Below are 13,940 nucleotides of genomic sequence, written 5' to 3' on the forward strand. Positions count from 1 at the left end.
TAAAATTTGTCAAAAATTGCTTTGTTACAAAAGTAACTAATTTAGAACCTCATAGAAGAATAGAATGAATCTTTAAGGCCTTGGTAGACTTGCCCAATTAATGTTTTCAGTTACTGCTAGAATTTGACTAAAGATAAAAGAAAATATTTCTTATTTATCCTTATGTGTTCAGCATTTATATTTGATTTATTAAATGCTTAAGAAATCTTGAGTAAATAAAGAATGCCTTTCACAGGAACTTATAAGGACAGTATTATAACAATTGGAAACTTCTTTGTTATTTTATTTATTAAGTTCAATGTTATACCTGTCTCATCTATCATTCTTGAAATCAAAGAGTCTTCCTTATAAAGCATATGGTAGGTATTAATAGTTAAAGTAAGAGCTTAAACTTTTACTCAGATGTTTCTGGCATTTTTAATCCTGTCCAATAAGGATTGATAAGTTTTCAACAAAGGGCACCTTATAACAAGAAGCCACCCTTGAGTGTATCTAATGATCCATTACAGATGTAAGAGGCTGAATTTAGGTAGTTAACAATATTACAATAACTTTTGTGAAAAGAAGCCAAGATTGATCTAGTATTCAGATAGTGCTCACTGTAACTTTTGTCTTCCATAGACACTTAAATTAGAATGATATATTAAAATCTTTGGTTGTAATATCTTAGAAAAGGGTTTTTACATGATCAGTGTAAATTTAGGAGAAAACACACACACATACACAAGCACACTTGTTAAACTTGTTCATGAGAAATTTTAATTAAAAAATTTTAAGCCAAAAAAACAAAAAGATTACAGAGGAAGCCATTTATATGAAATATAAAATATGTTTTAAAAAAAAAAGTTAAAGGACCCCAGGTTAAAAATAGCTTTAGCCACTATTCTAGTGTCATTTTTTAAAATTAGTGATATGTTTTGTTTTTCATCACTTTCATTTCTGTTTATAATCTCTATGCTGATCTCTATCCAGTGAACCAGTTCCTCTAAGCACCTTCTAGCCACCTCAAAAAGTTTAAAAGGGAGGGGGAAAGCGTTTACTATCTGGCCACATTTTAAATAGTTTTGTTTAAATAAGAATCAGATTATCTTATTGTCAATAAATAAAGTTTTCAGATATTATTTTGTGACATGCTAGCTCAAATTACGTACTTGTGTTTTTAAGTACTTGTTTTCATGTTTCATATTATTGGTGTAGGGTGTATGGTCAACACTTCCAGTAAATGAAAAGAAATTGAATGCTGCATTCAGATCTGCAAGAAGTGTTATTTTGATATTTTCTGTAAGAGAAAGTGGAAAATTTCAAGGTAATTTTTTTTTTTTATTTAGATTATAAAGCCACCTTTTTTGTTAGCATCTATTACATTATTATTTTGGTTACTTAGGATTTGCTAGACTCTCTTCAGAGTCCCATCATGGAGGATCTCCTATACATTGGGTCCTGCCTGCAGGAATGAATGCTAAAATGCTTGGAGGTGTCTTTAAAATTGACTGGATTTGCAGGTAAATTATAAACTTACCTTTTAAAATTTAACATATTAAATTTTCCTAATTTTGAATTAACTGTGAACTCTGACAATTCTATAATGTTAATTTAAAAATTATTGTGAAATTGTCCCTTTCTTGAAATTTCAGGGCTGATTTGGACAATTAATATTCTTAACACAAAAAATAAATTCATTTTCATAGTTAATTCAGTTAGTATTTTTTATAACATAGAAACAATACAGGAGGACAGTCAAAGAATTTAAATGTTGGATTTAATTAGAACTTTTATGTTTCAAAAGATTCTATGTTAGTATCAAATAACATAGGACAGACATCATAGACAAAGACATTAGAAATAAGGCACTTAGTTTAAAATTTCTCTCTGTGTGTGTGTGTGTGTGTGTGTGTGTGTGTGTGTGTGTGTAATATATAGATAAAAGAGGTGGGATTTGAGTCCAGTTATTCTGATTTCAGAGCTAGTTATCCCCAAGTGATGAATGTTATATTTTATTCCTTCCTTCCCTTCCCTTTCTTTTTTTCCTCAGATTGTTATTCTTAATATTACCATACAGAAATCTTATTACTTCTCCTTGGTCATATGAGAGATTCATTAGTATTACTTAATCTGTTTTGTTACTAAAAGAGATTTATCAGATGCTGTAAATGCTTTTCAATTTCATTGGTAATCATCATCCAAGAATTATTTATTTCTACTATGTTAACAAAATAGTATAGGGGTTTTCAGAGGTTTTTTTTTTTTAGTACTAGGAGGGAAGTCAATTTTAGAAATTATCTCTCTCTCTTTTTTTTTTTTTTTTTTCCTGAGGCTGGGATTAAGTGACTTGCACAGGGTCACACAGCTAGGAAGTGTTAAGTGTCTGAGACTAGATTTGAACTCGGGACCTCCTGAATTCAAGGCTGCCCCCGAGTTTAGAAATTATTCCAGCTGAGAAGCTAAGTAACTTGTCTAAGTTAAGACTGGCAGAGCCATAATTACAATTGTTTGTCAATTTCTAATACACTGCTTTCTACTTTGTGATTTTTAATTTTAAACGATCTTAGTCTAAATAAATAAGACTTGATGTATTATAACAGTATCAAACTAATTTATATATGTTCTAAATTATGTAGTACAAAAATATAAGTGTGACTACATAAGTCTAGAAACATTTTTTGTTGTGTGTTGCTGAAGAAATAATCTGACAGCTTGCTGCCCAACTGGAGATTGGTGATCACAACTTCTGCCAGTTTGTGATGGTGTTAAAAAAAATTGGTATAGGAAAGTATTTCTGTCAAATGTTAGCAATCATCTGAGTGATCTTTTTACAAATCATTATTTTTAAAATAATCTCCAATAATCTTTGGATTTTTGTATTTCACATAAAAGGAATATGCACAATTCTGTATAATAAAAACCAGCATTCTTATTTTTAAATCAGCTAATTATGGGAATAAAAGAAACTTATTTTGTTTAAAGTAATGTATTTGATGCTATTTCTATATTTAGGCGTGAATTACCCTTCACTAAATCTGCTCACCTTACCAATCCTTGGAATGAACATAAGCCGGTTAAGATTGGACGAGATGGACAGGTTTGTCAGTTTACTTGAAGTTTTTAATAAAATTAAAGCAACAGATGGCTAGTGTTTTAAGTTGTTGTTTTATAAGTCCTCTTCAAAAGTAATTTTGTTTCATCAATATTAAAGTATTCTAATTTACACTCACAAAAATGTTTTTAAAATGGTGTAAAGGAAAATAATGTATAACAGAACTAGAAAAAATTTTTAGAACTTATATTTTGATGAGAATCACAGATGTTAACTAATGTATTTCTCTTAACCAATTATATTTTTGATAATATAATCTGGGAAACTTAGGAAATTGAGACTTGACTCAGATTTCTTATTTTTTTGAAGCTTGGTTACTGTTTTTTTTAAAGTGTTCTGAAGAGGTATTGAATAACTCTTATTAGTTTTAAATAACCAAAAAAATCCTAATCGTTCCCATTTCAGAAGCAGAAATTAACTATTTTCAGTCAGTACTTAAACTAGTACAGAAGTGAATGTTGTATTCACTCTGAATAATTTTTAAAATTTATTTTTCACTATGAATAATCTTAAGCATTAATGATCAAAATACAATTTTACATTTTAAAAGTGTAGTTCTTTAGATTGTAATTATGAAAATTTCAGTGAAAAGAAACTAAATACATGAGCTAGATTGACATTATGATTTGTGACTGCTGCTCATGAGTTAGGTTATAAATTTTAGCAAGTTAATGAGATTGATTTTTTTTTTTTTTTTCCCTGTGTTTGGCCTCCATTGTAGATGATAACTTTGGCTTTGCATTTTTGTATTTTGCATAAAAGGAGTATTCCTTTTTCTGCAACTGTGATCATAACAATCAGTTATCAACAAAGAACTTGCTGTGCTACTTTAACTATCGTGATCCCAACCAAATATCTCCCCTCCATCAGCGGTCACCCCCTCTAATAACTGAAATACAACTGAAAAGAAATTCTTAAGAGCTGGCAGTTTAATGGAACCACACTTGATCTTTAACCATGGGAGTAAAGCCTGTTTCAACATGTTTCTGTTTATAAAAACTTCAGGAAAATGCTACAAGTCTTTTGAAAGTTTATTCCTATTTTCAGCTTGTAAATCGCTACTTTCCTATTCCAGGAAATTGAGCTTGAATGTGGAACCCAGCTTTGTCTTCTATTTCCCCCTGATGAAAGTATTGACTTGTATCAGGTCATTCATAAAATGCGTCACAAGAGAAGAATGCATTCACAGCCCCGTTCAAGAGGACGTCCTTCCCGTCGAGAACCAGTCCGGGATGTGGGAAGGTTAGAAACGTTCTTTGGACTGATAATAGGCACATGTATCAGAATAACATGATGGAGGAATGTGATTCGTCAAAAGTTTGCCCTGCGGTAAAGAAGAGAGAGAAAATCCTCAAATCAAGCTGCATGGACTAGTTTGTGGCTTCATTGAGGATTTCACATTGTCACCTTGGTCTCAGTCATTTTTCAAGAGGAATATGGGGATCTTTCCTTATGCAGAAAAAAAAAAAATGTTTGCTAAAGAGTGATACCTAGTTTAGATAATTTACAAATAATACAATGTATAACATTGAAGTGAGGTAGGCTTTGATTTGCTTATGAACAGGCTAGAATGGAGGAAGAGAAAGTTTATATGAAAAAAAAGTTGTTAATATTTTGTAAAAGCCTTTTCTTTCAGGTGTGTCTCTGGATAAGCCTTATCAGATATGGGACTTTTATAAAGGATCACTAATAATTTTTCAGAAGATGGCGCCTCATTTAGAGGATAAATATTTTAAGTTATTTTGATATTCAAGAGGAGCATTATTGGGACTGTTTCAAATTGTGTCACCGTGATGTGTTAACCCCATTGCCAAATATTCTCTAACATGTAACCACTGAATTCACACATCTTGCTGAGCTTCTGAAAACAATAGGTTCTTTCCAAAGGGGATCAGATCAAGTGGCCCTGGGAGACCCGGCAACAACCCAAAAAGAATGGCTGTTGCTGTGTCTGTTTACAACCTTTCCAGATGCTGGCAGTACTCGCGGACTTAAAAAATATTTTTAGAGGATCGTCATGGTTTATTGATCACTGCTTTATGAACTAAACAGCATTTTCCAGGAAAAAGGGGGTATAACTTGTTACAGAATTGGAGAAGTTTTGCAAAGGACTGATATAAGCCCTTCTACCAAACACCTTCCCCTGTAGCCACTTTGCATAAAGATAAATCTAAAGTTTTCTGCTAAAGACTGTTGGATGTGTGGTTTGATGGGATGAAACCTTTGGTTAAGTTTCCTTTGGGAGGAAACATCCTGTGGTAGGTACAGATATCCAACAAGAGCCCCTATTTCATTGAGCTTTAAAAGGACATTATCGAATAGGTAGGAGGAAACCTGGCAGAGCCCCCTTATTTTTGGCCTAAAAGGACTGAGCACCAAGATGTCTTTTGAAGTTTTAAACTAAGAGGTTTCCAGTGCAATAAAGTATTTACAAGTGAAGTTTTTACCTCAGTTTTGCAATGGACTGCAAACTATACATATAACACCACCACACCTTCTCAAGCCTGCCAGGGCCTCCATTTATGTATGTGGCTTACAGCTTAAAGTCAGTAGTTGGACTACTATATGAACTGTTACTATCATGTTTTATACCGGTCGTAAATGCACTCCCCAAACTACAAGAAAGCGGTATGTTTATTCTTTACACCAGCTTTTAATTTTCTTAGTCATATTTACTGTAGATACAACTGCTTTGTTCTGTTGCGGGGGGAGGATTTGGGGTTTCTCAGAGGCTTAAACATTTCTTCACTTTTTTATTGCAGTTTGTATAAATAATGGAAATTGTTATGAGGATGAAAAGTCAGTTAAATGGAAGCAAATGTTGATTGATCATTTTCCAGATGGTTGCTGAAAGAAAAAAAAAAGTGTTAATTGGTTAGAATTTAACTTACTGAATTTTCTTTTTTTAATATTAAGGAAAAATGTAGATGAATCAGTATAACATCTCATGATGTCCGAATATTTGGATAACTATTAAGAATTTTCCCTCTTTCTTTTGAGAGTTATCTTTTAGAGTCACTACCTAGAAGTAAAACAATGTGTTTTATAATGCCCTGTAACGGTGACATTGAGAGTTAAGGAGAAGAGTTCTACTTCTGCTTATTTTTGTCCCAAAGGAAACCCAACACAATAATCTGCCCATATGGCCTTAATGACTGCTAGACATCTACCCATAAGATAAATGATCTTTCCAAAAGCCTTGAAGACAAATTTTATTTAGGGACAGATTTTCATTTATTTATTTATTTGTTTTTTTAATAATCTACCCAAGTTTTCTATTTGATCACTTTGCAAATAAATATACACCACACTAACAAAGCCAGTGTTTGAAATTACATCTTTATAAAATATAGTAGGTAGTTTGAGGTATAAGTGGCGGTGGGAAGAAGGGGTTTTGAATTGAGATTTTATTTAGATTAGTCGTTAAAATTAATGTTGAATTTCTTTAGCTCAGTTTTTACTTGACTGATATTTGTTTCTGAAATACTAAAATGTGATTTTACATGTTTTGAGCAGGTTACTCTTTCCAAGTGTCTGGTCTTAGCATCATCAGAATGACAAGTAGTTCTGCCTCCAGCAGTAAAGTTTAGGATATGGTTTGTGATAATATTAAAAGGTTAAAGAAATGAAGATTTAGAAACTTTAGGTCCACTTGAAGCTGACTAAAAATTGAGAAATAATCCCTAAAGGAAACCATGGCCTGAATTTTTTTTTTCTTTTTTTGCTTATTTCTGTCAAATATTCTGCTTTCCCATTTTTAAAGCAGGTTTCGGTTTAATGTCTAATGTGTCTAATTTGTATAGGCGTCGACCAGAAGATTATGATATTCATAACAGCAGAAAGAAACCAAGGATTGACTATCCCCCTGAGTTTCATCAAAGACCAGGTTAATATCTTAACAATCATGCAAAAATGCTTGACTTTTTAGGATTATTTTTTAATTATAGTGGTTTAACAATAGTAAGAATTTAAAACTGGAAAAATGCAAAGGTCTAAATACTTAAATCTTGGAAATTCTTACTAGTATTTCTTTCTCCTACTGACTTATTTCCTTCATAATTGGACCCAAAATTCAGAACTAAAATAGATCATTATATCATGTAAGTAGTATTAGTTTTAATGCTATTTTGTCTTATTAGAAACTTTTCTCCCTAGCTGGCAGGTGACATTGACATTAAGATGAAACCTATTTAAAGCCAAATATATATATATATATAGTCATATATTAGATACTATATGCCACAGGGGGGGAAAGACTCATTTTAAAAATCTATAGCTTTTTTTTTTTTTTTTTTTTTTTTTTTGGCTGAGGCAATTGGGGTTAAGTGACTTGCTCAGGGTCACACAGCCAAGGAGTGTTAAATGTCTGGGGTCAGATTTGAACTCAGGTCTTCCTAACTTCAGAGCTGGTACTCTATCCACTGCACCACCTAGCTGCCCGTATAACTGTTTTGAAAGAGAATGCAGAGGAATTTGTAGTGAGAACTACTGCATTATTCCATACAAATGGAGGACTAAGGAACCTTGTAAATCTTAAAACTTTTATGAGTACATTTGGAATATGGAATATTAAGAACAGGTGCTTTGCACATTTTTTTTTAAAGCTCCAGTCTCCTACCCTCAAAGTAGAAGGGAATGGAAAGAAATTAAATGTTTGTTATTGAAAAGATTTTACTTTAAAAATCCATATTACAGTGTTATTTTCTTAAAATAATATATGCACTGTATATAGTGCCACCTTATTTTTAGTTTTGGTCCTGACTTGACATTCAATGGTTTCTTCCAACTTGTAATGAGGAAACTCCTTTCACAAAATAACAATCTGCAATTTTATATTCTTAGAGAGTTGCTTGGGAATAGTGAAAAAGTTATGGGACGTGAGCCCAGATTTTTTTGACTCAAGCTTGCTTTTTGATTTACTATCTTATAAACTATTCTGTGCCTTGTTATGGTTTGTAGGAGGAATTAATCCAGGAAATATAAATTTAGTCTACCAGGAAAATTAGCAATTTAATGTTTATTCTAATTTTCTTGGTCTTTGAAATTTTTGAGTTCTTTTAATATTTCTGTTCTAAGATACAACTCTTTTTTTAATTGATAATTCTCTTAAATTTATCCTTAGTACCTCTGTTAAGAAATTTGAAAAGAATGTCAAAATCCTCACTTTTATGAGCCATAGATTTTGTTAAACTCTGAAGAGCTGGGGAAGGGGGCTTATTGATTATGTAGCCAGCCCCTCTTTTTACAGGTGAGTCAACTTAGACCTATAAAAGTTAAGTGACTCCCTTAATGGAATGGAATTCCACTGTCAACGGAAGAGCCATTATTAAAATCTAGTTCTCTTGTCTCCCAATCACTTTATTTCTCCAGCTTTCTCTTCTCTTACATATGTACTATTGAGTTGACAGGGATTAAATTCTCTCTCTCTGCCTTTTTTGAATTTGAAGTACAAGCATTTGTGTTAAAATTTGATTTAAGTATTTCCCATGCTAACCCTTGATATTGTAACCCCATCATCATTATGAACAGTCCATGTGTTTAATACGAGTCAGAATATTATTCTGAAAGTGTATTTGGAAGCTTATAATTCTCTTAATCAGGTAGTTAATTGTTTTCTTATCTATTATATCAAAGACACTCAAAAGACAGTTTTAGTGTTATTTGAAATTTCACTGGTAGCATTTAACCTCTAGATATTTGAGAGAATTAAAGTTGAATGGGAAAGGCAGTTGTAATAATAAATATGAAAATTATAAATTTGATTTACTGAAATGCTTGATGTTTAAACAGGGTATTTAAAGGATCCACGATATCAAGAAGTAGACAGGTAAGTTGGGTTTTTTTTTAAAATTAATTTTCAACAACATTCTAGGAACTGATTTATGAATTACCCGAATTTAGTTTCACAAATCTTATTCCCAACAGACGATTTTCAGGAGTTCGACGAGATGTTTTTCTAAATGGGGTAAGTTATTTTACACTTTAAATTTAAAACTGAGAAATTTGGAATATGATTCATTTGGAGTTCTAGAACATTACCCAATTTAACATTAACATTATGGTCTTTCATTTTAGTCCTACAATGATTATGTGAGAGAATTTCATAACATGGGACCACCACCGCCATGGCAGGGAATGGTTTGTATTCTATATACCTTGATTTCTTTAAAAAAAAAAAAATTAAGCTTTAGTTGCACTGCTGATGTGCTTTTGATAAATATGGCACTTTATCAGTTATTAATTTTTTATATACATATATGTATATCATACAGAATTTTGTATAATGTACAAAAAACTCGTTCTTTCTGGGTGAGGAAAAGAATTTCATGTAACTTAGAAAATTAGATATTCCTATACTTTATACATTGAACCAGCCCTAATTTAAAAATTATTGTTCCTGGTGATTTTAAAAAATGTTTTTCACTATGGTCACAGTTTAAGTTGTCATAGATGTTTGAGACATTGTTAAACTTATTTTTAGCATAATTGAAGTTTAGGTAATTGGAGTGATTTTTATTCCAATGAGATATTTATAGTGCTTTATGAGAATACCAGAAAAATAGGAAAATATACATTGGACACCATTTAGAAATTATGGGACTAAAGGTTTTAGATCTTTGCTGAAAAGATTTTGAGAAGCAGATTTAAAACTGGCTTCATCTTGTTTATTTATTTTTTTTCTTTGATAGTGGCATTTTCATGCTAATCTTGAATCATGATCTTGTTGGTATAGGAAACTCCAAGTAAAAAAATTCATTCTACTAAAGCAAATCAGCATTTGTTCTATAATTTTGAAAATTTAAGTTGCTTGGAATGCTGAGAAGTAAAGTATTTTGTCAGAGGCTGGGCTTGGACCCAAAGTTCATGACTCTGATTTCATTTAATAAGTCAGAGGGCAGTTGGTAGTGCAGTGGATAGAGTGCTGGTTCTGCTGTCAAAAAGACCCAAAATTTAAATATAGCCTCAGATACTAACAGCTCTGTGACCTTGTCCAAATCACTTAATCATTATTTATTTCAGTTTCTTCAATTGTAAAATGGGGATAATAATGGTACTTTCTAGTGTTGTGAGGATCAAATGGAGAATATTTGTAAACTGCTTTAGCACAGTGCCTCATACATAGTAGGCAATATAAAAATGCTAGCTTTTGTTTTAAGCATATTGGCTCACAAGTGTGAGTCCTAATTATTGAAGTCATGACTGTATTCACTTAGATAAGGAGAATGGTCTAAGTACTTTAGTAAAATGAAAAAATATTCATACTTCATATATAAGGTTTAAAAGTTACTGAAGAATCCTAATATTTTGGAAAATAAGGGGTGTCATTTGGATTTCGATTAAAATGTCTATGCTAGGATTGAAAACTTAAGCATCTACTCAATAAACAATATGTTTATCAAAATGTCTTTTCTGTTAGCCTCCTTATCCAGGAATTGAACAACCACCACATCATCCTTATTATCAGCACCATGCTCCACCTCCTCAAGCCCACCCCCCTTATTCAGGCCATCATCCAGTACCCCATGAAGCAAGATACAGAGATAAACGAGTAGTAAGTGCACTTGAAAATAAACATGTAAGGGATTGGATGGCTTTGTATTCTGTGGTTGTGGGTAATTTATCCTTTTGAGTATATCAGACTATTATATTCAGCATCAAGCCATTTCACATTTCCATGGTTGTTCGTACCAATTCTATGTTTTTAGTAAGATAGATGCTATTTATTTCGCCACTGTGAATTTTAGATAATTGTCAAGCATGATAAAATGCAAACTAAATAACTCCTGAGATTCAGGTTAATTCAGATTTCTACTCTGAAGGTTATTTTTTCCATTATGCTTATCAAGTAGGTTAGCATTGGTAGAAATATAGTTGATTTGAGCAAGAAGTACAAAAAATGCAGTTAGCTTGACTAGACTGTTTCTTTTTCTTTTTTTTTTTAATGGGGTAATACTAAGAAGTGTTGATAATAGCCTTAAGTTAGAGCAGCAAAGAAAAATAAAGGCAAAATTTGATTATAATAAATATTCTTCATGTTAGTTGGAGCATCCTCTTACAAATCACAGTGTTGACTGTTATGTCAGAAGTCAGCCTCATTCCAACATTGTTAGGTTTTGTTTAGAAGATAGAACCATGTAATAAGGACAGCTTGAGTTTAGTATATTTATTATGTATTTGAAAATGACTTTTAAAAATTCATGATGTTTTATTTTGAAATGTTCTTCTGAGGAAAATCTGCAATATACTTTGTATGTTTATAATTATACCATTTTTTCTTTATAAAAGTGACAACCTTGAACTATCATCATAACACATGGAAATTGAGGTTTTTTCCAGTGGTTATGAATTTGTACTGAGTCATTCACAATCCTGTATATCCCATTTTTAATGTATTTCATTATAAAACGCATACCTTTTTTGGTTTCTTGTGCTTTTGCCTAAAAGTACACATGCATTGCCTGTAAGGCAGACCAAGATAATGTCTTTCAAACCCTTTGCACCAAGTAGTCTACTTATTGTGAAGGGAGGAAACAAGAAAATCAAGCCAGATAAGTGATTTTTTTGAGAGCCAGGAGGATAAAAATAAAACAGAGAGAGGCATAAGGTTGAACCTAACATATGTATCAATTCTATTATCTCCAATATTGTCTGACCATGACTTTTTAAACTCCTTTTTCTTTTCTGGAGCATCTCTTTGATTTTACTTCATAGTTCTGAAGAATTATCTTAAAAAAAATAACTAGATGATGCAGAACTTAGTATGCTAGATTTGTAATCATGAAGACTTTTGAGTTCAAACACTTTCAAGCTATATGATCTGGTCAAATGAAATAAATTCTTACTGTTAGTGTCCTCATCTGTAAAGTAAGGATAACAATACCTACTTCCTACAAAATACAATGTAAACCTAAATTAAATGTAAAGAGTTTTGCAAATTTTATAAAACCACATAAATGCCAATAGATGATGTTATTGTTAATCTTCGTGTTCTTTGTTATTTTGGCATTAGTAGCAGTAGGCTGTCTTTGAAAAGTTTCATGAAAACAGCTTTCATGGAGCATCTCACAACTCTTTGTTGCATAGTGGTGTATAATTAGATAAGAAAAGAAAAGCAAACCCAAAATGGTTACAGACTGATGTAGACTGAAATATTTCACTTGGATTCAATGAGGGAATTTGAGTAATGGTGGAAGAGGATTCTAGATTTTCATTTTTAACCATAAAGTTTTAGAAATGATAACATTGGATGTGTTTCTTGAACTTGATTGGGAAATGGAATGAATACTTCAGTAATGAAAACTATATGATCCATCTCTCAACAGTATGCAAGAAACATTTCTCACGTTTGAATCCTGGTTTTAGCAAATTGTCAGACATCAAGTTCCATATGTTAATAGAAAGTGAAGAATTCCTAAAACCTTTCTCCTCAAAAATTTTTCCATACATTAAAACTTTATTTTTTCTATCCCAAGCCTTCAGATTTACCTAAGTTTAAGATATTATCTTCTTTTCAGCATGATTATGATATGCGGGTAGATGACTTCCTTCGTCGAACACAAGCTGTTGTCAGTGGCAGAAGAAGCAGACCCCGTGAAAGAGATCGAGAAAGAGAACGTGATCGTCCTCGAGATAACAGAAGAGACAGAGATAGGGATCGAGGAAGAGATAGAGAAAGAGAGAGAGAGCGATTATGTGATCGGGACAGAGACCGAGGGGAGAGAGGACGATACAGAAGATAATGTGTCTTGAAGCACTGATTGTTTAAAAACAACAAAAAAAATTCTTGTATTTTTTTTGTGTGTTTACAAGTAGTAAATTTATTTTCAGATGTCTACTTAAAGTTCATTGTGTAAAAGGTTTTATTATGACCCTCTTTGTTCCAAGCATGCAGTATATAAGAACTGGAAAAACTCAAATCAGCCAAAAAAATGCACAAAGTTGACGCTTGAGTTGACACTTTTATTGGGGCAGAATGGAAAAGTCAAGAATGTAGATATTGATTCATTCTCCATAAGTGTTCATCTGCTTATATAGTGTGTTCATCCTAGAGTTTTTTGTTTTATTTTTATTTTTTATTTTGTTTGTTTTTGTTTGTTTTTTGGATATTGATGGATAACTGCCATGATATTTTGCTTTGATGTTTTCCTACAAGTAGTTGCACACAGTTCAGTGAAAATAATGCTGCTATCAAGTATGCAAATATTGAAGTATGATGGTTTGACTTTATGGCAGTGTTGTAGCAGCCTCTTGGGTTTTTTTTTTTTTTTTTCCGTTTTTTTAAAACTTAATTCTGTAAAGTCAGTCACATTTTTAATTTTTTTTTCAGTCTTCAATGATGAAAGCAATATTAAGAAGACATTATTGATATCTAATTTTTAACCTTTTTAAAGAGAATCTTCCTATGTTCATTAGCATTTTGGTCAATGCTATTGTTTAGCTTTCTCCTCCAAAATGTATACATTGGCTTGGAATGTTCACAACCTGCGTGTATGGCAGCAGAAGAAACTCCTGTATTTTATATTGCTACCTTTTTTTTTTTTGTTTTTTTTTTTTTTTTTTTTTTTTTTTTTTTGTTTTGTTTTGGTTTGGTTTTGTTTTGGGTTTTTTTGTTTTGTTTTGTTTTGTTTTTTATTTTTTTTTTCTTTTTGTATAAAATAAATTGGTAAAGATTGACACTTCTGTTGTGTTTATTTCTTAGCTTTTTGAAAATTATTTTTTAACATTAAAAGAACATAGCTTAGAGGCTAAAGTTTCTAAGTTTGCTATTTTAATTTCCTGTATCAGGAACCTTTTCTTGCCTTTTCTGTTTCCAACACTAGAAATGTAATCCAAGCTAATTCATATA

General features: G+C 31.7%; 1 protein-coding gene across 4 annotated transcripts in view; it reads left to right on the top strand.

Annotated features, from left to right (window-relative positions):
* Positions 1–13,037, top strand: part of YTHDC1 (YTH N6-methyladenosine RNA binding protein C1) — a 30,896-nt gene extending 17,859 nt beyond the window's left edge. For 2 of the 4 annotated variants that reach the window (XM_074275541.1, XM_074275539.1), the window contains 10 exons: positions 1,198–1,306; positions 1,385–1,502; positions 2,995–3,079; positions 4,170–4,336; positions 6,898–6,980; positions 8,885–8,921; positions 8,996–9,059; positions 9,170–9,232; positions 10,512–10,646; positions 12,610–12,935. In XM_074275541.1, coding sequence (XP_074131642.1) covers positions 1,198–1,306; positions 1,385–1,502; positions 2,995–3,079; positions 4,170–4,336; positions 6,898–6,980; positions 8,885–8,921; positions 8,996–9,059; positions 9,170–9,232; positions 10,512–10,646; positions 12,610–12,834 — 1,086 coding nt within the window. In that variant the 3' untranslated portion in view covers positions 12,835–12,935. Of the gene's footprint in view, positions 1–1,197; positions 1,307–1,384; positions 1,503–2,994; positions 3,080–4,169; positions 4,337–6,897; positions 6,981–8,884; positions 8,922–8,995; positions 9,060–9,169; positions 9,233–10,511; positions 10,647–12,609 lie in introns of all 4 variants that reach the window. The other 2 variants (XM_074275538.1, XM_074275540.1) reach the window with 1 other exon arrangement.
* Positions 13,038–13,940: the final 903 nt, after the last annotated feature.

The sequence above is a fragment of the Sminthopsis crassicaudata genome, chromosome 6 (assembly GCF_048593235.1).
Source record: "Sminthopsis crassicaudata isolate SCR6 chromosome 6, ASM4859323v1, whole genome shotgun sequence".
Lineage (NCBI taxonomy): Eukaryota > Metazoa > Chordata > Mammalia > Dasyuromorphia > Dasyuridae > Sminthopsis > Sminthopsis crassicaudata.